The 21,061-nt window shown below is 42.2% G+C and overlaps 1 protein-coding gene across 7 annotated transcripts in view; it reads right to left on the bottom strand.

Annotated features, from left to right (window-relative positions):
• Positions 1 to 21,061, bottom strand: part of adamts3 (ADAM metallopeptidase with thrombospondin type 1 motif, 3) — a 148,055-nt gene that overhangs the window by 7,708 nt on the left and 119,286 nt on the right. For 4 of the 7 annotated variants that reach the window (XM_061767087.1, XM_061767086.1, XM_061767091.1 and 1 more), the window contains 6 exons: positions 19,466 to 19,549; positions 18,881 to 18,961; positions 15,376 to 15,539; positions 9,856 to 10,012; positions 9,600 to 9,732; positions 6,668 to 6,875 (listed from right to left, as the gene is read on the bottom strand). In XM_061767087.1, the coding sequence (XP_061623071.1) occupies positions 6,668 to 6,875; positions 9,600 to 9,732; positions 9,856 to 10,012; positions 15,376 to 15,539; positions 18,881 to 18,961; positions 19,466 to 19,549 (827 nt within the window). The remainder of the gene's footprint in view (positions 1 to 6,667; positions 6,876 to 9,599; positions 9,733 to 9,855; positions 10,013 to 15,375; positions 15,540 to 18,880; positions 18,962 to 19,465; positions 19,550 to 21,061) is intronic. The other 3 variants (XM_061767090.1, XM_061767089.1, XM_061767088.1) reach the window with 2 other exon arrangements.

Genomic DNA, 21,061 nt, shown 5'->3' on the forward strand with positions numbered 1-21,061 from the left:
ACGTAATTACCCAAAATTTTTCTTTTGCTTGAAAAGTGACCAATCTTTGCCACTTAGTAATGCAAACAAACAAAATTATTGTGCAACAAACCATATCAAGTCACACCTCAATTTAAAGGCCTTGATGTGCACTGTCTAGATTTGTAATTAATTTGTCTTAGGCCCTCTTTTGACAACATAATAACCAAAAATTACGTATTTTTGCTTGAAGGTGACGGTAAAGATACTTCACCATTTAGCTGAATCTTTTGTAACAAACCATATTTGCAGTAGCAAAAGGAAACTAAACAGTGGAATCTCGAATTAATGGACTACGATTCAACAGACTTATTTAACCAGTAAACACCCCATTAGTCCATTAAATTACGGTTCCACTGTCCTGTAGTTTCCTGGCCTGATTATATTCTGTAACTTCAGTTTTTAACAAACGTTAAAAGGAAGGAATTAGACAACTCTCTACTTCAAATGAAGGGTAAACATATATAACGGTGGTGTACTATATGCAGACGGCTGCATATTGCTGGCCTTGGAAAACCACTGGCACCGACGTACTAACGAAGAGTGACGTCACCGTTACGTAGGTTGATCACCTATTAATATATTGTGCATTCCCAAAAATAAGACTGGCAACATTTCGTGGAACGGCGCTTGTGGTGCACTCTGACTGAGGCGACCACAGATGAGCGGGCAGCAGGTCTCTCCCTCATTCCTCCAGTGGCTCACCGCGCGCACCTGGCCAACCAAGCACCATCCCTAGGTGGCCAAGGCACTGTCTTCCTGGTTCTCTTTCGTTGAGTGAGCTTGGGGCGTTTCTTTGTGCAGACACGTGAGGCTGTGGGGGCGTGGTCAGGGACATGAAATAAGGCGAGATGCGAGTCTCTTTAATGAGGCCTTTCCAATTAGGATTTTTTTAAAATCAATTTGCCATATTGCCCTCATATGATGACGTATTAACAAAAAACATGTTTTTCGCTTAAAAAAGATGACCGCCTAGAGAGATAAAAGGAAATGTGCAACAAATCATATCAAGTCATACATTAAATTAAAGTCCTCGATGGGGGCTTTCAATAGTTACAATTAATTTGTTTGTCTTCTTCATCATCTTAATCCTGATAAAGATGTTTTCAAGTGTAACAGCACTTCTTCTTAGTCATCGTTGATGTGGAGCTTTTAAGATTACAAGTTATTGGCTGTAACTTTTGGGGACAAGCCACACATCGCCTGGGAGGAAAAGTGATGCTGCCAAAATTGGCAAAGGAGTTTAAATCAGATGTTGGCATGAATAATAATCTAATAAATTTTCACACAAAGGAAATAACAGAAATAGCAACAGAAGGTTTTCTAGCATCAAACTGTCTGCAATGCCACGTTTGAACATTCTTATGAGTCAGTCGTACGAGGGTAAAAACAAAAATAAAATAAAAAAATTAATAAAAATAAATTACAAAAAATGCAACTATTTTTTGTTAGTGAAGTATCATAACGGAGCGGCACGGTAGTCGACTGGTTAGCACATCTGCCTCACAGTTCAAATCCGGCCGCCTCTGTGTGGAGTTTGCATGTTGTCCCTGTGCCTGTGTGGGTTTTCTCCGGGTACTTTGGTAAATTGCCCGTAGGTGTGAATGTGTGAATGGTTGTTTGTTTATATGTGTCCTGTGATTGGCCAGCGACCAGTTCAGGGTGTACCCTGCCGCTCGCCCAAAGATAACTGGGATAGGCTCTAGCATACCCGCGACCCGAGTGAGGACAAGCGGTACAGAAAATGAATGGACGGATGCAAGTAAAGTACAGTACAGAAAATTATTTAAGTAATATTTGAAGAGTTCAAATGCATAAGTAGACATCTCGTTGTGGTTGGCCACGTTGCAACATGCAACCATAAACTGCAGCAGTCGGAAAAACTCAAAGGTGACTACATCTCCCTCATAAGCACCAACCTGCACCGGTATAGTCTTAGGTCCATTTTCTCCCCCATGATTTAGAGATGAAAAGTTTAGCTGCATCAGACAACTTCACATCTGGCTCAAGGGATACTATTGCAAGAGGGACATTCGCTTTGTGGACAATCAATAGACTGGACTTTTTCAGAATCAGAATCATCTTTATTTGCCAAGTATGTCCAAAAAAACACACAAGGAATTTGTCTCCGGTAATTGGAGCCGCTCTAGTATGACAACAGACATTCAATTAACAGAGAACACTTTTGAGACATAAAGACATTGTCAAAAAAAAAAACAGTCACTGAGCAATAAAGGGTTGCTAGTTGTCTGGTAATGCCGGTACTTTTTTTTTTTTTTTTTTGACAATTGTGCAAAAGATGCAGAGTCCTTTAGTCTTTTTCAAATCAGACCGACTCCATCCAAATCTCATTGGATCTTATCTTTTATCCCTGATCATTGAACTCACTCTGCGTTCCTGTAATGTGTTGTCACAATGATGGTCAGTACATCGACACCGTTGCGGCACCCCAGTGTCATTCTCACTGACCACTAGCCCCCCCTACTGTCCACCTTTACCCATCCCAGTCATCACCTCCAATACGCCTCCACATAATAACACGTCCAGCTCCAGTGAGACTCGGTGGACCTGCCCGGTACACGTTCACATTAAATCTAATGGACATTAGATTACTAGCAGAGACATGGCTTGGCACTGATGCACCAGTTGTTTTCACTCGAGGGCGATTAGGATGGGAAGCGGAACAGCGTACTGATCAAAGAAACACTAAATTTAAATGTTACAATAAAAATAATAAAAAATGTTAAAGTAAACAAACAGCTACGCATAATTTGAATACCATGCCTTGATCCTCTGTCTCACAATTTACAGACCACTCTAACATTCCCTTTTTTCTCAGTGAATTTTCAGAATTACTATTAGTCATACACACCACCTACAAGAGGGTTTTAATAACTGGTGATTTTAATGTGCATGTTGACTACATATCGGATAAAATCTATGGACTTTTAAGTTGTATGGACTTCAAACAGCATGTCACGCTGCTGACTCAAAACAGAGGGCATACCATGGATCTTGTTATAATGTACGGCGTGTCTATCGATGTGTCCGCCGTTGTCTACCTGGCTGTGTATTTTAACATTGCCAGTTTTAACCCTGAGGTGGGAATGGTGAGACGGCAAATTTTGATTGATATTTTACAGAGCACCCCTAATGACATTATTACTGCTCGCTGCTATTTTATTGTTGACAACACAAAACTGAAGTCAGTCAACGTTGGATCAGTGGCTCCACTTTTAAATAAAACATAAATAAAACCTACACTCTGTGGAGAAACAATGAAATCAAAAAATTAAAACATAATTGCAGGAGTGCAGAAAGCAGGTGGAGAAAAAAAAAATAAGTTGACAGCTCAAAACAGTAAAATAGGCAATAATTTCCCATTGTTCAAAACTCACAGTACCGTGACAGACGTTTTAAAGATTTTAACAGACGTCAGGTATATTGCAGATTTTCCAAACTCACAGTCTTGGTTCTACTGGATCTCAGCGCCATCTTCGATACAGTAGATCACAACATTTTATTAAACAGACTCCAAAACCTGGTCGACCACTCTGGTACTGTTTTTAATTGGTTTGCTCCATTCTTCCCTCACTCGTGAACAAGACCCTGAGAAACTTGAACTCCTCCACTTGGGGCAGAATCTCTTAGTTGATCCAGAGATGGCACTCCACCCTTTCCAAAATTTTCTTCCCAACCGTTTCACACTTGGTGCGAACCACTCCAGCAAGAGTTGAAGATCACGGCTTGATGAAGCTATCAGAACCACATCATCTGCAAAAAGCAGAGCTGCAATGCCGAGGTCATCAAACTGGAACCCATCAACGCCTCAACTGCACCTAGAAATTCTGTTCATAAAGGTAACGACAGAATCGGTGACAAAGGGCACCCTTGGCAGAGTCCAATCCTCACTGAAAACAAATTTGACTTACTCCCGGCAATTCGGACCAAACTCTAACACCGGTTGCCCAGGGACCGAACAGCCCTTATTAAGGGGTCCAGTAGTCCGTACTCCAAGAGCACCCTCCACAGGAACCCCTGGGGGAAACGGTCGAACGCATTCTCCAAGTTCACAAAGCACATGCAGACTGATTGGGTGAACTCCCATGCACCCTCAAGGACCCTGATGACGGTGTAGGGCTGGTCTTCCCCAGACTCCGCTTCCTCATAGGAAGGCATATCGGTGGAATTGAGGAGGTCTTCAAAGTATTCTGCCCATCGACTCACAACGTCCCCAATTTAAGTCAGCAACACCCGGTCCCCATTATACACCGTGTTTATGGTGCACTGCCCTCCCTTTCCTGAGACATTGGATGGTGGACCAAACTGTCCTTGAAGCCGCCCGGAAGTCATTCTCCATGGCCTCACCGAACTCTTCCCACGCCCTCAGTGACCACCATAGCTGCATTGTCCTTGGCCTGTCGATACCCATCAGCTGCCTCTGAAGTCCCACTGGTCAAAAAGGCTCAATAGGACTCATTCTCCAGCTTGACATCATTCCTCACCGCTGGTGTGCACCAACGGGTTCGGGGATTGCCGCCATGACAGCCACCGACCACCTTACGGCCAAATGTGCATATTGTCTTTATCTGATGCTGTTTACTTAAATCTACTAACTATTTATTTTTTTAAAACATTTTTAAAACACGGCGGCGTGGTGATGGCCTGGTTAGCGCATCTGCCTCACAGTTCTGAGGACCAGGGTTCAAATCCTGGCCCTGCCTGTCTGGAGTTTGCATGTTCTCCCTGTGCCTGCGTTTTCTCCGGGCACTCCGGTTTCCTCCCACGTGAGCGTGAATGATTGTTTGTTTCTATGTGCCCTGCAATTGGCTGGTGACCAGTTCAGGGTGTACCCCGCCTCTCGCCCAAAGATAGCTGGGATAGGCTCCAGCACGCCCGCGACCCTAATGAGGATAAGCGGTACAGAAAATGGATGGATGGATGTTCATTTACGCGGCTACAGGGACCACCATTTTTACGTCACACGAGAATGTGACGTGTCTCAGCACCTCCTTATGTCGTTAGTGGCTAGTGGCTAACAGCTAGCTGCCTTGGCCATTCGCCTGCAGCACTCAGACCGGGGAGCACGGCCACACAGCTGGTGAAAGGGAGGAAGTGATGTCACAAATACTGTAGCTCGTTCCCTTACATTTGAGTAAGCCGTCAATTAAAAAAAATTAAAAATAAATAAATAAATTTTAAAAACACATTTGAGTAAGCCTGGTTTATTATAAATGGATCAGGAGGAACTGCAAATCTGTCAAGCTATCAGGATAAAAGGTAAGTGTGCAGATTCATTTTCACCTATTAAATTCCCTTGGTCAAGTAGTCCACCGGCTGTCGTGAGCCTACCGGGTACTTGCCGAGCAGCAAGCTGCTAGCCCAAAACACCAACGAGCTAGCGCCGTATTCTACCTTTTTAATCAATGACAGCGTAATAAATTAGCGATTCTTTACCATATTAAATTGGCGATTGAACATGATTTTGGGATGGTGGTGTAATGATGTTGGTGGGAACAGTATATGATGGTAATATTACCTGCAGTCAGGCGTGCCTCCAGTCAAAAAGTCAAAGTCAAGCGATTGTTCATACTAGCCTGATGGTAACACACTGCCAACACGCTGCGACAACTTCAAAATAAAAGTCTAACAAGGCATCGATGTTGAATGTATTATTTGTGAGGCTTTAATTTTGAAGTTGGTCCTTGCAGTGGATTGGCGGCGTGTTACTGGAATGCATAGTATCATTAATCATTGCAGCTGTTGATGAATATTTACCAACTCTGTCTGGTTTTGTCAGTATATAAAGCGGGCCGGAAGGAAGGACTGATACACATCACATTCTCGCAACTTTGCACACGTTGCACACGTAAAAATGGCGGTCCACGTAGGCAAGTAGATGCAGTGTTGTAAAGTTGTTGTTTTTTTGTAATGAATACTTCATATACTGTCAAGTCAAAATCGTCAGAAAAACACTTTTAAAATATAAAAGTAGGTTTTGATATCTAGGGTTTAGTGCTCCTTTAAATCATTTTATATTTTATGTTCAATATTCATTTACGTACTTTGTTCCATCTACGGCTGATTTTTCAAAGTGTTCTACTGTCATATGTGTGTGTTCCGGGTTTTGTCTTCCCCCCCTGTTTCACACACACCTGCTCATGTGAGCATCTTCATCACCTGTGCCTCGTTCACCCTAATTACCCCTTGTATATAACCTCGTGTCTCATTTCCTCTCGTTGCCAGTTCGTTGTACCTTGTCGTCGCGTTCCAGCATTCCTTGTTTCCACGTCATAGATTCACAGTAAGACTTGACCCTGTTCCGATTATCGACCTTGTCTCTTTGCCTCATGTTTTTGGATACTGTTGCCTCTCTTGGATTGCCTGCCTGTGTACCGACCTATGCCCGTCTATTAAACCTCTCTTTTTGGAAACTGTCAATTTGTTTTGGAGTCGTGCATTTTTGGGTCCTATCCTCTGTTCCGTTCATGACATCTACAAAATGAGTTGACTTTCAAGTACAATACATTTGGATTTAATCTTTAAGAACTGTTCTTAACAATGTATTCAAGTACAACTTTGACGTGCAATACGTTTGAATTGAATCATTATTGAAGTGTTTTTTTTCAATTTCCTATATTTAAGATACCTCGGACCAGGCTCCCGTCCTCCAGTGCGACGGGCAGGCGAGGCGGTTGCAGGGCCTGCGGGTCTCGGGCCGGTCCCCGGTGCAGTACTTGCTGTGTACGGAGCGGTTGGCGGCGTCGTGCAGCAGCTGGACGCATCGCACGGTACGCACCTGGAAGCCCAGGCTGCCGCACGTACGTGTGCAGTGTTCCCACTCCTCAGAGATCCACCTGGTTGGACGGGGGACACGAGGAGTGTTAGACTACACGCAAGACTTTGGCTGATACTAGTATGACTAGAACTACTACTACTACTACCGCTATGACTATTACTCCTAAAAATACTACGAGCAGTACTATGACAACTACTAATAATAATACTACTATGACCACTACTACTACGAATTCTGTTGTTAATACTACTACTACTATGATGACTACTTCTACTACTACTACTACTAATAATAATAAGACTACTACTGTGACCACTACTATGAATACTACTATAACTATGTAGCGGATATGCTCCCTCAATTGGAGGTGGCACAGGGACTCCCAACCACTTGATAACCCCAGTACTCCACGCTGCCCTGCTGTGAGACGGGCACGAGGAGAATGCCTGGTGTAAGTCAAGTGGACCTTAACCTAATTAGAAACTTCCCGTGAAATCTTGATTCCTGGCTTCAAAAGACTCCTTCCCCGACCAAAAGGTTGAGGAACCCTCCCTCCAAGAAGACTATTTGGTTAATACTCAAACATGCACGTAAGGCGCCACCCGCTGGCATTGAGAGGTACTGCAAGCTCCAACCAATGGACTCCCCTTTGATGTTTGTTAACTGAAGATAAAATGTCCGTTTTGATATCTTACGAACTCTGTAGAAATATTCCAAATGTATGCCTTGGTGTTTTTGTCACTATTGTCAGTTTACAGGTTCTCTGCAAGATTTTGAAAACTATTCTAACTATTGTGATTTGAAATCAAACAGTATGAAATGTTGTATTGAACAATAAGCAAAGATGAAATTTTAAACAATGATTCTATGCGTGAAAGTACAAAGTTGGGAGTGTTTTAGATTAATATGATTTTAAACCCATTTGATCAAATTTGTAGATAAGATTCAGGCTGATGGGTGTGGTCTTCTCTGAGTCGGCAATCCCTCTTGCCCACGCCACGCCTCTGGGGTATTTAACTCTTAACTCACACCTTCTTGCTCTCGTGTGTTTTTTTTCTCTTGCCACTTGTCTTGTTGGCAGAACGCCAGCCGGGTGGCCATCGGCCAACCCCTTCCCCCTTCTTTTGTTTCCGTTGTCCCCGGGCGGCTCCGGTGCCATCACATGCGCGAACGCTCTCCTCAACCAAGCCGGCAGCGTTTTCGATCAAAGAAGACGGCCATGCAGCTTTGATCGCTTTTCCTAGCCACGATCAGTCGGCGGAGCCTCAGCGAGCAACTACCGGCATCCCGTACCGGTCCCGCACGCCTCTGAGGGCCAGAGCTCGGCCCACCACTAGTTCAACCGGCAGGAAAGTTACGAGCGCATCGAAACGGGACAACAACTTTGCGTTTCCATTTCTTTTTGTTTTTATTTTTGTGCATCTTTTTCCTGCACCCAAACCTGCTTCATTAACAAGTTTTATGCTGCTCTCAGGGCCGTCGCACACTGAGCAAAGCGGTGATTCACAACCTCACATTAGGCAATTGACCCTCGCACGCATAAGACAACTTGCTGCAAGGAAAAAACTATGTCATTGGGAAAAAACCTTTTGAGGTTGCTGTGGCCGCCAGGAAGGTAGTTTAAATGTAGCATGAAAAACATCAACATGGAGTTAAATGCTAATGTCGGTGAGCTCTCCATGGTGCTGAATCCGTGTATGGGCTACATTTACAGGTATGTCCAGCAAACCACATCAATTCATATCTCAAATTTAAGGACTCGATGAGTTTTCCAGATTACAAATTAATTTGTCTATACGACCTAATGTAATAATGTAATAACCAAAAGACTGATTTTACTTGAAAAGGTTACCACTCCTCCGCCGCTCAGTAAGGCAAAGAAATTAATTGTAAAACAAGCAATATACTAAGTCACATCTCAAATTTATTGTCTTGATGAAATCCAATTAATTAATTAACTAATTTACAATTAATTGGTCAATATGATACGGCACGGTAGACGACTGGTTAGAGCGTCTGCCTCCCAGTTCTGAGGACCGGGGTTCAAATCCCGGCCCCGCCTGTGTGGAGTTTGCGTGTTCTCCCCGTGCCTGCGTGGGTTTTCTCCGGACACTCCGGTTTCCTCCCACATCCCAAAAACATGCATGGTAGGTTAATTGACAACTCTAAATTGCCTGTCGGTGTGAATGTGAGTGCGAATGGTTGTTTGTTTATATGTGCCCTGCGATTGGCTGGCAACCAGTTCAGGGTGTACCCCGCCTCCTGCCCGATGATAGCTGGGATAGACTCCAGCACGCCCACGACCCTAGTGAGGAGAAGCGGCTCAGAAAATGGATGGATGGATGGTCAATATGACCTCATAATATGATGTAATAACAAAAAAAACCGTTTCTTTTTGCTTGAAAAGGTGAACAGTCTCCAACACTTATCTGGGTAAGAATTAATAATTTTGTGACAAACTGTATTGAGTCATACTGACATCCAATTAAAGGCCTCCATGACGGCTTGACTAATTAATTGGTCAATACGACCTCAAAATATGATGTATCAAGAACACATACTTTTTTGTGGTTAAAAAGGTAATCAATCTCTACCACTTGGTAATGTAAGCCAAATAATAATTGTGCAACAAACCATACCCAGTCATGCCACAACATAAGGGCCTTAACAAGCTTTCCAGATTTGTAATTCATCTGTTAATATGACCTCATTTGGTGACATACCGTAATAACCAAAAAACACGAATATTACGGAGGGCACCTGTATGTGTGTGCACACTCACTGGGGTTGCGTGCAGTCCTGCAGGTTGCACATGCGGCGTATTGGTTTGGGCTTCTTGCCGACGTCACAGTAGCCCCTGTGGACCATCTTGGTGTCACCTTTCTTCCGACAACCGTACTTGGTATACTGGTAGCCTAAAATAATTTCAAAAATGGAAGGTCCTGTTCTAAAACTCATTATATGATATACAGTACAGGCTGTGTGAAATGCAAACGAATGACGCTGGTCTTTTAGATGGACACAAATGTGTTCTTTACCTCCGGCGCACGGCTTGGAGCAGGGAGACCAGCTCTTGAGCGCCCACTCGTACGTGTCCTCCTGGATGACATTGTTGTTGTTGACGGGCACCGAGTCTTCGTGGATGATGTATCTGTACATCAGAGTGGAGCGTGTTTCATTGTCCTTGGGTATGATCTAGCAGACATGAAGAGGGGCACTATTAGGAGATGACATATCGTATGTGTACAATATGTTGTTTGACAATACTGTACTTAATGTGACTAATTCCGATTGCACTAACTTCCTGTATTATGTTTATTACCTAAATAATAATAATAAAAAAAGAATAATAATAGGTGGCACGGTGTACGAATGGTTAGCACACCTGCCTCACAGGTCTGAGGACCCGGGTTCGAATTCAGCCTCGCCTGTGTGGCGTTAGCATGTTCTCCCTGTGCTTGCATGGGTTTTCTCCAGGTTCTCTGGTTTCCTCCCACATCCCAAAAACATGCATGGTAGGTTAACTGAAGACTAAATTGCCCGTAGGTGTGAATGGTTGTTTGTTTCCATGTGCCCTGCGATTGGCTGGCGACCAGTTCAGGGTCTACCCTGCCACTCGTCCAAAGTCAGCTGGGATAGGCTCCAGGACCCCCGCGACACTAGTGAGGATAAGCGGTACGGAAAATGGATGGATGGATAATAATAATAATAATAATAATAGTAATAATGCATACCACTTATATAGCACTTTTCAAGGCACTCAAAGAGGCTTTACAATTGCACACAATATTCATTCACTCCACAGTCCCACCCCCAGGCCCTGGGGCAGTCTGACAGAAGCGTGGCTTTTCAAAAAGGTTCAGCGGGGGTGTTAAAGAGGAATTTTTAGGGGCTAAAATGTCCACTTCAAACCAAAATGGTCAGACTTCTGTGTCTTTCAGGTATGGCTTCTTGAGACATTTTCGGAGCGCTATGCCAATTTTGGGGCTGAAATGTTTTTTATGGGTCTACTCTAAATATTTTTATGGGTCTACTAGTGATAGACATGCTTACCAGGTTTCATGTTGCTGAGTGTCAAGTGTAAAGTATAAGAAATGATGGACTTTTTTAAATTAGTGGTGCAATACTCCAGTTCCTTTATGTTTGCTATATTGACACTCCACCTTTGAGAGGGTCGACTTTCTGATGTGATTTGAATCCTAATTGACCTTGACTTACCGCACTTTCTATATGAAATATAGCAGTGATTCCCAACCAGGATGGCGTGGCACTATGCAAGATGGGAAACACTGGAATATAATAAAACTTATACACTCTACTATACACTCTATTAATTCACATTTTCCCTGTGAATACTTTACATTATGCTCTAGTCATACAATGTTCTCCTTTGGGGTCCCACAAGGATCTGTACCGGGACCCCTATTAGAAAATCTGATGCTCCCACAGAAGCCAGACATTTGGTAGACATGTCAATCATTGGTAGATGAACAAAAACATTTCAAGAAGCCATGCCCGGAAAGACACAGGAAGTACGGTTTTGATTGAAGCACAATTTTAGGACTAATTTGGACATTTCCAGGGATCCTTCAAAGAGATTTTGTCTGATTGCGATCAAATTCAAACCACTTACTGAATACTAGACAGATGGGTGATGCTAAATTGTGAAGCATTTTGTTATTGTGTGGTGGCAACCAAGTGTAGCATATACGGGTTAAATAAAAATGTAATTAATTTAGGAGAAAAGAATGAGCTGGAAGCGACACCTGCGTTACTTCCGGTTTAGCGTAATTTTAAATTACGAGGGGGCACCACGTCACTTTTTATGTGGATAAAATTTAGGGGAAGTGACGAGAAACCTTTTTATCAGTCTCGTAATCTGAGGGTTGCTACACTTTCTGAAATTTTGATAAGAGTTCTAGACGGCCAGAGGTTTCTTTCCCCGAACCCAAACACACACATCAATGCAGGTAGTGAATTTTATGGAAAATTTAATGATCTAACATGGGGAATTACAGGGAAACAATACAGAAAAACACAAAACAAACAAAGTACTGACGAACATTGGCAAAGGAAACTGACTTGTGATGTGAGATTGGTAGAATGAGCGTGTAGTGAATGCATATAGCTGGGGATTCCTGTTCTAGTTTTGAACACGATTGAGGCAGGCAGGTCAAGCCTCCGAGCGTTTGGCCAGCCTGGTCCGCATGGGGTACAGGTGGATTTGACGGAAAGGAAGAAGAAAAAAGTTCACAGGCAGGACGGCCGGAGCCCTGGTGTCTCTGCTCGGAAGGCGTTCAGAGCAGGCACTTCCATCCCCCCTGGGTGAGCTCAGGCCCCCAAAAAGGGTAGCTCGGAGCGCTTGCAGGATGCTCTGCAGTCGGGAATGGTCTGATGTGTCCTCGCCACCTCGTGGTGAGGTGGGCGTCCTGCCTGGGCAGATTCGACAAGTTGGTCGGATGAGCTGACACTCAGAGAGCATAGCTCCGGCCTTTTTAAGGGGGCACTAGGGAAGCTGAACCGCCTCTGAGTGTTACTTTTCATTTTAGGATTATTTCGTGGTTTAAAACCAGTGGAATAAAATATTAATTGTTGGATTTAAGATGAGACCATTGTTCCTGCTTTGCATTGTCCCACGCCCATCCTCTTTAATACCTGTAAAGAATGTTTCAAATTTTATGTGATTGTTGAGAACACTAATATTTGGAAGGTGGCATTGTGTGGTGTGGAGTGAAACATTTCATCTGGTTCAGTTGACAACAGATTTGACATCAGACATCCAAGTTTGCAGAAATACAGTCACTAGTGGCGTTGATATAAAGTTCTTAAAATATTAAATCCCAGTCGAGTTTGGTAAAGACTGTGGTTAATGAGCCCGCGTCTGCAGTGGCGTTCTGTCGCCTGTGGGTGTCGCAAGGAACCCGTCCATTGTCCCGGCTTGACTGGCTAAGTATCACACAATGAGCAGCGGGGAGGAGACGCCTTTGTTGGTGAGGGTCCGTGGGCTGGCTGGTGGTGGAAGCTAATTAATTTAGCGTTTTGGTGAAAACTCGGTATCTTTTGCCTCCGCTTTGAAGCTCCGGGTGCTGGTAATTCACTTAGCGTCGGCGTGCAAAAGCAAATATCTGTGTCTTGCTTTTGAAGATCCGGGCTTGTGATTCACTTAGCGTCTGTCTGCGAAGTTGAATCTCGCCACTCCGTGGACGTCTATCTCGGCGGGGAGAGCGGCAGTCGCTGGAGACTGGGGTGCTGAGTGTCATCTTTTCATGGCGTGTCAGCTACACAAGATTAACTCCATCATATAATGCGAAAACCTTACAGCGCCACAATGTCTAGGTTGAACCAAATGTCTCGAAGATTTAGGCACCAAAGCCACTGTAACGTAGCAACATTAAATTTGGTAGAAATGTCTATCATGAGTAGACACACAAAAGAGTCTCAAGTAGCCATATATGAACAGACAAAGGAAGTCAGCCATTATGGTTCAAATATGCCATTTTAGGGTAATTATTGCAATTTCCAGGGCTCCAGCTGCTATGGGATGGGCACAAGAACAAATTTGACTCCACCATAAAATACACACAGACAGTGTTGCTCAGTTGGAAGAGTGGGTCTTACAGTGACCGAAGGGTCGCCAGTTTGAATCCCGGCTCCGATTGTCCACGATTGAAGTGTCCTTGGGCAAGATACTGAACCCCAAATTACTCCCAGTGGGCCTTGCAGCACAGCAGCCGCCCATTGGTTTGTATGAATGTGTGTCTGAATGGGTGAATGTAAGGATTTGTAAAGCTGTAGATACTGTATACCATTATATAAGTGCAGTCCGTTTACCACTACAGATGTTTGATGATTTATGTTCTGATATAAGGTCATTCCAAGTATGTGGCATGTTTGGTAAACACTGCACATTTAAAGATTCCATTCGGAAGAACAATTTCCACAGAACGATCCCTGTAATTTCAACAGGGAAATTGCACCGCATCTCTTTTGATTGCCTATTGAAAAGCGCAAGATTCAAAGTAGCGCCGACGTGATGGAAACAAGTGCTCACAAAAAAAAAAGACGGTGTTTCTATTCAACCCAGTAAAAGTCCAATTGAAGATGTCTCATGACACCTTTTGAGACCATTTCCATCAAACATAATAACTCTCCTTCGATGACTATAAATCCAAAGTACGCCCTCGGGTTCCGCCCGCTGGGATACAATTACAGCCTTATCATGACGGGTCATTCAAACACTCAAGGCCTGCGATGTATAAAATATCAGGACTATTCAACATATACCGAGCTCAAGGTTCCCCCAGGTTCTCCATTACGGTGACTTAAGATTCAGTATCCATTTGATTAGGGCATGAGTATGCTATATGAAGGGTGCGCACCCTGAGGCCAGTTTAAAAATTTTGTAGGTTTAATAGGTCTGTCATGAGTAGCCACACAAGAGTTCCATAAATACAGGTAACGAGTGGAGGACAGAGGAGCCTCTTAAAGAAGAAGTTACAGGTCTGTGAGAGCCAGAAATCTTGCCTGTTTGTAGGTGACCAAATACTTATTTTCCATCATAATTTGCTACTATATTCTTTGAAAATCAGATGTGATTTTCAGGATTTTTTTGTTCTCACTTTATCTCTCATAGGTGAGGTATATCTATGACGAAAATTATACAGTAGGCCGCTATCATCTTTTTAAGTAGGAGAACTTAAAACTGACTAAATACGTTTTTGCCCCACTGTATGCAGCATTTCACAATTGACACTAAGCAGAATGATGCCAATGTGCAGTTATTTCCTGGCCGGAATTTACATCCAGTTGCCATACAGGCAACACCAACAAGCTGAAATAAAATAAGGGTCTCCCAAACATATAGTTGGAGTCATAGATTGCACCCACATTTTAAATAAAGCACCATCTATGCCGTTTTGTAATGCTCGTTAGCATTAAGCTAAGCGGTTGCTTTATGGACACAACGTAATTCTCTATTTTGTTTAGTTTGACAGTAAATTTCAACTGGGAGTGGCAATAAACAGCTTAGAAAATTACATATTTTGACATACTGTAAATAATAACAAATACTGGAGTTGAATAAAACTGAGAGGGGGATTTTCTTAATTCTTTTTTTCTTTTACTTTAGTCAGGCAATTCTTATATTCTTTTTGCATCTGAGAAGGGCTTCCTGTGCTTACTGCTCACCGAAAATCCATGCCACTCCAAGTCGGCGCTCTGTTCCTTTTTGTTGTTGCATCATTGATGTGACAAGAATTCTGCTAGCAGCTTGATGTGATGATTTCAGTGCATTTCCTTTTGTTGTTCTTACCTCTGAATTTTAAGGAAATGTCTCTTCAAAATACCTTCACCCACAGCTACACTCTCCTTGCATACAGTACTAAGCACATGAATCTATGAATTGCTGATATTCCTTGTTCACTTTGATTTGATTTCAAGCAAATTTGAAGCAGTAATTTCCAATGTGACGTTTGATAACCAACATGCCAGCTCTGAAGAGCTTCATTGGCATTCCCAACTCGCAAATGTATTGATGCAATAAATGAATTCCTTCTTACCAGAACCACCACTGGGTCGTGCAAAGGTCCGTCAGTATGTAGAGTCTCCACATCTTCCTCAATGATGTAGTGCCACTCCACGCCCAAATCAATGAAGCTCCTGGACTTGACTTCCTCTCCTTTGCCGTTGAGAATGTAGTGGCCCGTCGCCTGGTTCTTGATTGCTGCAATTGGCAGTTTGTTATAAACCAAGGAAAAATACCTGCACAAATCAATCACAGAGAAGGCCGGGAGAGTCTATTTTGATTGTGGGAGGGCTACCAATCCAGTGCTATGCTGTGGAATGAAGCAAAACCGTGAAGAACAAGTAACTTTGTAGTCACGCCTACATAAACAGATTCTGTACCAAGGCTGGGTTTACACTGCATGTACTATAAGAGACCAAATTTGAGGTGCAAAAACCATTGCTTACATAAATATGGTACATTATAGGTGCAAAGATCAATGGTACATAAGATGGTATGCAGACCATTACATATGTTTATAATATGGTACATTAGAGGTTCACAGACCATTAAATGTGGTGAAAATATTATATATAAGAGGTGCCCAGTCCATTAAATATCTAAATATGGCATACGTACTTTAGAGATCAAATCTGATATAAATTTGGGACATTACAGGTAATCAGAAAATTATTGGTACACACGAGGTCGTTAATGTTACATTAGAAGCGCTCAGGCCATTAAATATAATGTACTATAAATATGTTACATTAGCGGTGTGAAGCTCATTAGATAAAACTGTGGTGTATTAGAAGAGCACAGACCATTAAATATGATTTGGATCTGTAGTGTAATTTCAGCCCAAGTCAAAACCAGGTGTCGAGTATTACAAGGAAGAATTGTCGACTGTCTGCCAAACTACTGTTTGTTGTGAAGTGAGTTGAGTCGAGTTCACAACCACAATACAACAGCTGTATCTTAAATTTTTGCCCGCAAGTCAATCAAAAAAATAATAATAAAAAATCGGACGAACTGCCAGCCGCCAATAAATCCCACAGAAGACGAACGACGAAAGACAATGAATTCAGTACATTTGTGTTTTTTGTGCTCGCATGTGAATCTTGCAGTTTCCGTCACTGTCTAAGGTAAAGGTAAAGGCTACTGTTAAATAAATTGTACAAAGTTATCATTTATTTGCTGGCTTGCTGACCGTGAGTGAGGGGAAGATGTCTCGCCTTCAAGAAAATGACTCAGCAGGAATCATCAGAAAGGGGGCGCCTTGACCGGGGACACATAGCCAGGTGTTACTCTCATATTTTCACCTTGAAACCCTCCCCTTGGTATGTTATGTCTTGTAACTTAGTATGTTGTGTCTTGTGGCTTGGATACCTCCCTATTTCAAATGAATACAGGAGCAACGGGGGAGATTGTTTAGAGCGTGATAGGAGACAGGAGCTGAGCAATCTCCCATACGTCCTCCTCATGAGCAAAAAGAAACCAGCGTCTTCATTCCTTTGTGTCTATTTTTTATCGGTGTTGGGTGAGATAGATCCAACAGCTACGCTAATATGTGCTTTAATATTCCATGAGATTTCATCTGATACCAAAACAAAATTGTCACAGAAACAATCAGCAGTTTTTGCACCTGATTTTAATCAAGATTTCCAGAATAATAACAGAGCAATTGTGATGGCTAGGGACACGTGCATCCTTTCATCACTCGCTTGCCTGGAAGTAACTGACAAGACACAAAGGATGTTTTGGCTTTCCAACAGTCAAATCAGAGCCCCCTCAGGCTAATGTGCAATTTGGGGCTACATAAATTAAACTTGATTGAAAGGACAGCATTTCTTTAATGTGTTTGCTGTTATATCTCCAAGGTATTTCTTTTGGGATTCACACATACAAAATAATGTTCCCACATTCAAATCATGCAGCGACATTTCACGACCCTCACTTAACACTAACCCCTAATCCTAACCTGCTAACTCTAACACCAAAACCTAGTCTAAACCCTAACCATGCACCCTAACTCAACTCACCTAATACCAACCCTAACTCCCAACCCGTAATCGAGCAACCAATAAGCAGTGGTTTACATCCTAACCCCAAACTCACCGAACCCTAACCCCTCCAAACCCTAACCCTAAACACTACCTATACTACTAAACTAACCCTCAACCTTTAATTCTAAACTCATAATCGTAAACCACTAAACCCAAAGCCTAACACTAACCATTAACTGTCCTCCCAAACCCATGGGTCAGCAAGCTTTTTGAAACTCAGAGCTACTTCTTTGGAATTGATTTGGGCGGCAGTAGTTCACTCTGTAAGGACTTGGGCTTTGGAGTCGAGGACACCGGTTTGAGGCCCACTACAGACAAAAATGTAAAAATAGCAACCAGTTGCTGGAGAGATGCTAGTCCGCCTGCTGGGTACCGTCGAGGTGCCCTTCAGCAAGGAATTGTCTCTACCACCCCAGCTCAAGTGGTCCAGCACTCTTTACGCACCTCTTTCACTTTGAATCTCTCCTTGCATGCCTGCATGCGTGTGATCTGGTTATACTGTATGTGTGGTGTGCAACACATAAGTATACATTGGAGTGGGAGTTGAAAAAGTTTAGATACAAGCGTTGTGTGGTGGCAGTGAACTCGAATCAACCTACTTCACAAAAGGCAGTAGTTTGTTCAGATAGTGAACAATTCTTCCAAAACGAGTTTAAGCTGTTTAATGCCACTCCCAGTTGAAGTTTGTCAAACTAAACATAAAAAAAACCATTACACATTGTGTATTTAAAACAACCACATAGGTTTGCCTTTGGAAAGTTGGTTTAGCTTAATGCCAACAAAGAATACAAAACGTCATAGACGGTGTAACGAACAGCATTGGTGTTATAATCCTTTAACCAATGGCTATTTGAACACAAACTGTGCAGCAACACATGTAGACAGACAAAACAGTGTGTGTGTGTGTGTGTGTGTGTATATATATATATATATATATATATATATATATATATATATATATATATACACACGCGCTCGTACAATTTAATTATGTCATTAAAGTATGATATAGCAAAGTGCTGTGTTCTTACCAAAAAACACTACAAAAATGGTTGGTTTTTTTCTCTCCTTTTGGGGGTGGTGCTGCAATGAATTAATTGGATTTCAATTCATTTCAGTGGGGAAAGATGATTTGAGATGCGAGAATTTTGAGCTGCAAGCGTAGTCACAGAACTAATTAAACTCGTATCTCAAGGCACCACAGTACTCCATTCCCTGCCTGCCTTGCACATCTACTTGACCTAAATATGGTCATATTATTTCAGTCTTTTTGTCTGTGACGATTCAATGCTGTACAATCCCAAGAGTCTCTTTAATCACATTAATGATCCATAATGCATGTACAGTAGAGTGTGAATAAATACATAATGGAAAGCCTTCATGCAAAGTTTATGAGTGTTTTTTATTTTTACACATGTTCCAATGTGCCTCATATAAGAAATAAGCAAGCGGAGGGTCATTAGCCGCCCGGTTGCGTACAGACGTCACACTTACCAAGAATTTGAGGGGAGGCCTCATGTTCTTGGATGATCACATGTCTAGCTCCGGGAGGAATGAGAAACATCTTAAGGTAGCCTTTGGCGTTGGCGTAAAGGGGAGAAACAAGAGAGAGACAGACAGACAGGAGACGGATAAGATGAGCAGAAACGACGTAAACGTTTGCAGGGGTGGACATCTCGCATGCTTTGCTCTACAAAGCAGCCCAAGGAAAAGGGGGAAGGTTTTTATTAAAAGAGGTTTTCATTTACCCTTTGAATATGAATGGGGCGTTTGTGTCTTTGTTACGTCTGCCAAGGAGATTTTGTTTGCTTGACAAAAAGTGTAAGGATGTTCCAGTTACGTTATTTTTCTTCGTTTGGATTGAGAGGTAGTGAGAAATATCAGTTGTTTTTTTGCTTTTTGACAGTAGGTTATTGGTTAATTAATATAGGTTAATTTTTTAGACTTGGCAGAGGTCTGCGCTATTCAATTTTTATGCAAATGAAAACCAAACAACAACAAAAAACCTGTTTAGTAGACTAGCGGGCAGCAAAGTTTGGCAGGGATGTCCACCGTTCTTACAAACCTCCTGTGACTCACCAATGACATTTCTAAACTCCTCGCTCTCATTTAAAAAGACATTGCGAGCTCCTTTGGGCAATGAGAAGGCTCCCCTGGTTTTCCCTTTTGGAACGAAACAAAGCTGTTAGTTTATTTGCAGTCGTCGGATCGGATCAGTGCAGCATAGCGGGTAGGACTTCACACTGGATGAGGTGGTGACTCATTTTGAGGCCGGCGGGACACGAGAGCCGTGTGAGGCGGAGTAATTGCTTGGCCCCGCAACACTCGGGGTGAGGTCTCATGACACGGACGCAGTAGAGTTGCAATAGGTTATTACGGATGCAGCTGGCTTCGGCGGCGTTACGACAGGTGGCACAGCTCCAAGGACGACGTGGCCTGCAATCTAACTTTGGATCTAGCTGCGGGGGTGTAGTAGTTGTATGGTGGGTGTCATTATAAAACAAAGGCATCCAGGGTGAATCCAGTTTAAATCCAACTACAGTGGAACTTCCAAAGTTGTTTGTTGCCATCACAAAACCATTATTAACTAAGGGGATGTAAAAGTCCCGGAAAAATCACGGTTAGGTACGTATCCTGGTTTTAAGGTAACAATCAATGGTAAGGGATAAAAATGAAAAACATTTAAGTGCTTTTCTTATTTTAAATTTCTTTTTAAAATGACAGTGAACCCCCGTATAATAGTGTTTCGCCATTTGCAAATTCACCTATTCACTGATTTTCTTGGAAACAGAATGATTCGGTACCATCTTGTGGCATCTTGATGCCAAGGAACTATGTTGGAATGAATGGATGAGCTTAATTTACAAAGAATCAGTGCTTTGGCGCCACCTTGTGGCATAATGGTGCCTAAGAATTATGTTTGAGTGAGTTGAGGAGCTTTATTTAGACAAACGTAGTGTTTTGGCTCCATCTTGTTGCAAATTTTTTGAGCAGGGCAGATTCTTGCTATTTGCAGCAGGGCTCTGTCCCTATCCCATGTGAACAGTGGGGGAACACTGCATACTTTGAGATGTCAATCAAGAAATAATAAAGTTCTATACTATTTTTGCATTTCCTAACAGTAAATTATTATTAATACAAACTAAACAAATAAAATCAAAAGATAACGAAAGTAATACAAATACTGTAAAAAAAAAGGGAAAAAATACAGTAGATGAATTACATAAACTAAATACATCCATACTTCACTAATAAAATAAATAAATAAATATAAATAAAATGGAAACAGAGATGTAAAGTGAGGATAAAAGAAAAATAACCAATATCATTTAAGTTAACAAGCTTCTATTTACTGACGGAATAACCATTACACAAACATAGATACATTGTTTTGGTAATTAGTAGTAATTGGTATAGGCCCTGAAGCCAGGTTAATTTAGCATTATGAAATTTTGTAGGCATGTCTATCAGGAGTAGACCCACAAAAACAACTCAATAACCCAAGCCCGAATGAGCACAGGAAGTCCACCATTTTGGTTTGAAGCTGTTATTATACCCCAAAATTGGCTTGGTAGTATCCCTTCGAATTCTATTTTTAAATTCAGCCCATGAAGCCAGTTTCACTTAGCAACATGGAGTAGAAGTAGTAGAATTCAGTAGAACCACAAAAAAGTC

This window comes from Phyllopteryx taeniolatus, chromosome 3 (assembly GCF_024500385.1).
Source record: "Phyllopteryx taeniolatus isolate TA_2022b chromosome 3, UOR_Ptae_1.2, whole genome shotgun sequence".
NCBI classification, from domain to species: domain Eukaryota; kingdom Metazoa; phylum Chordata; class Actinopteri; order Syngnathiformes; family Syngnathidae; genus Phyllopteryx; species Phyllopteryx taeniolatus.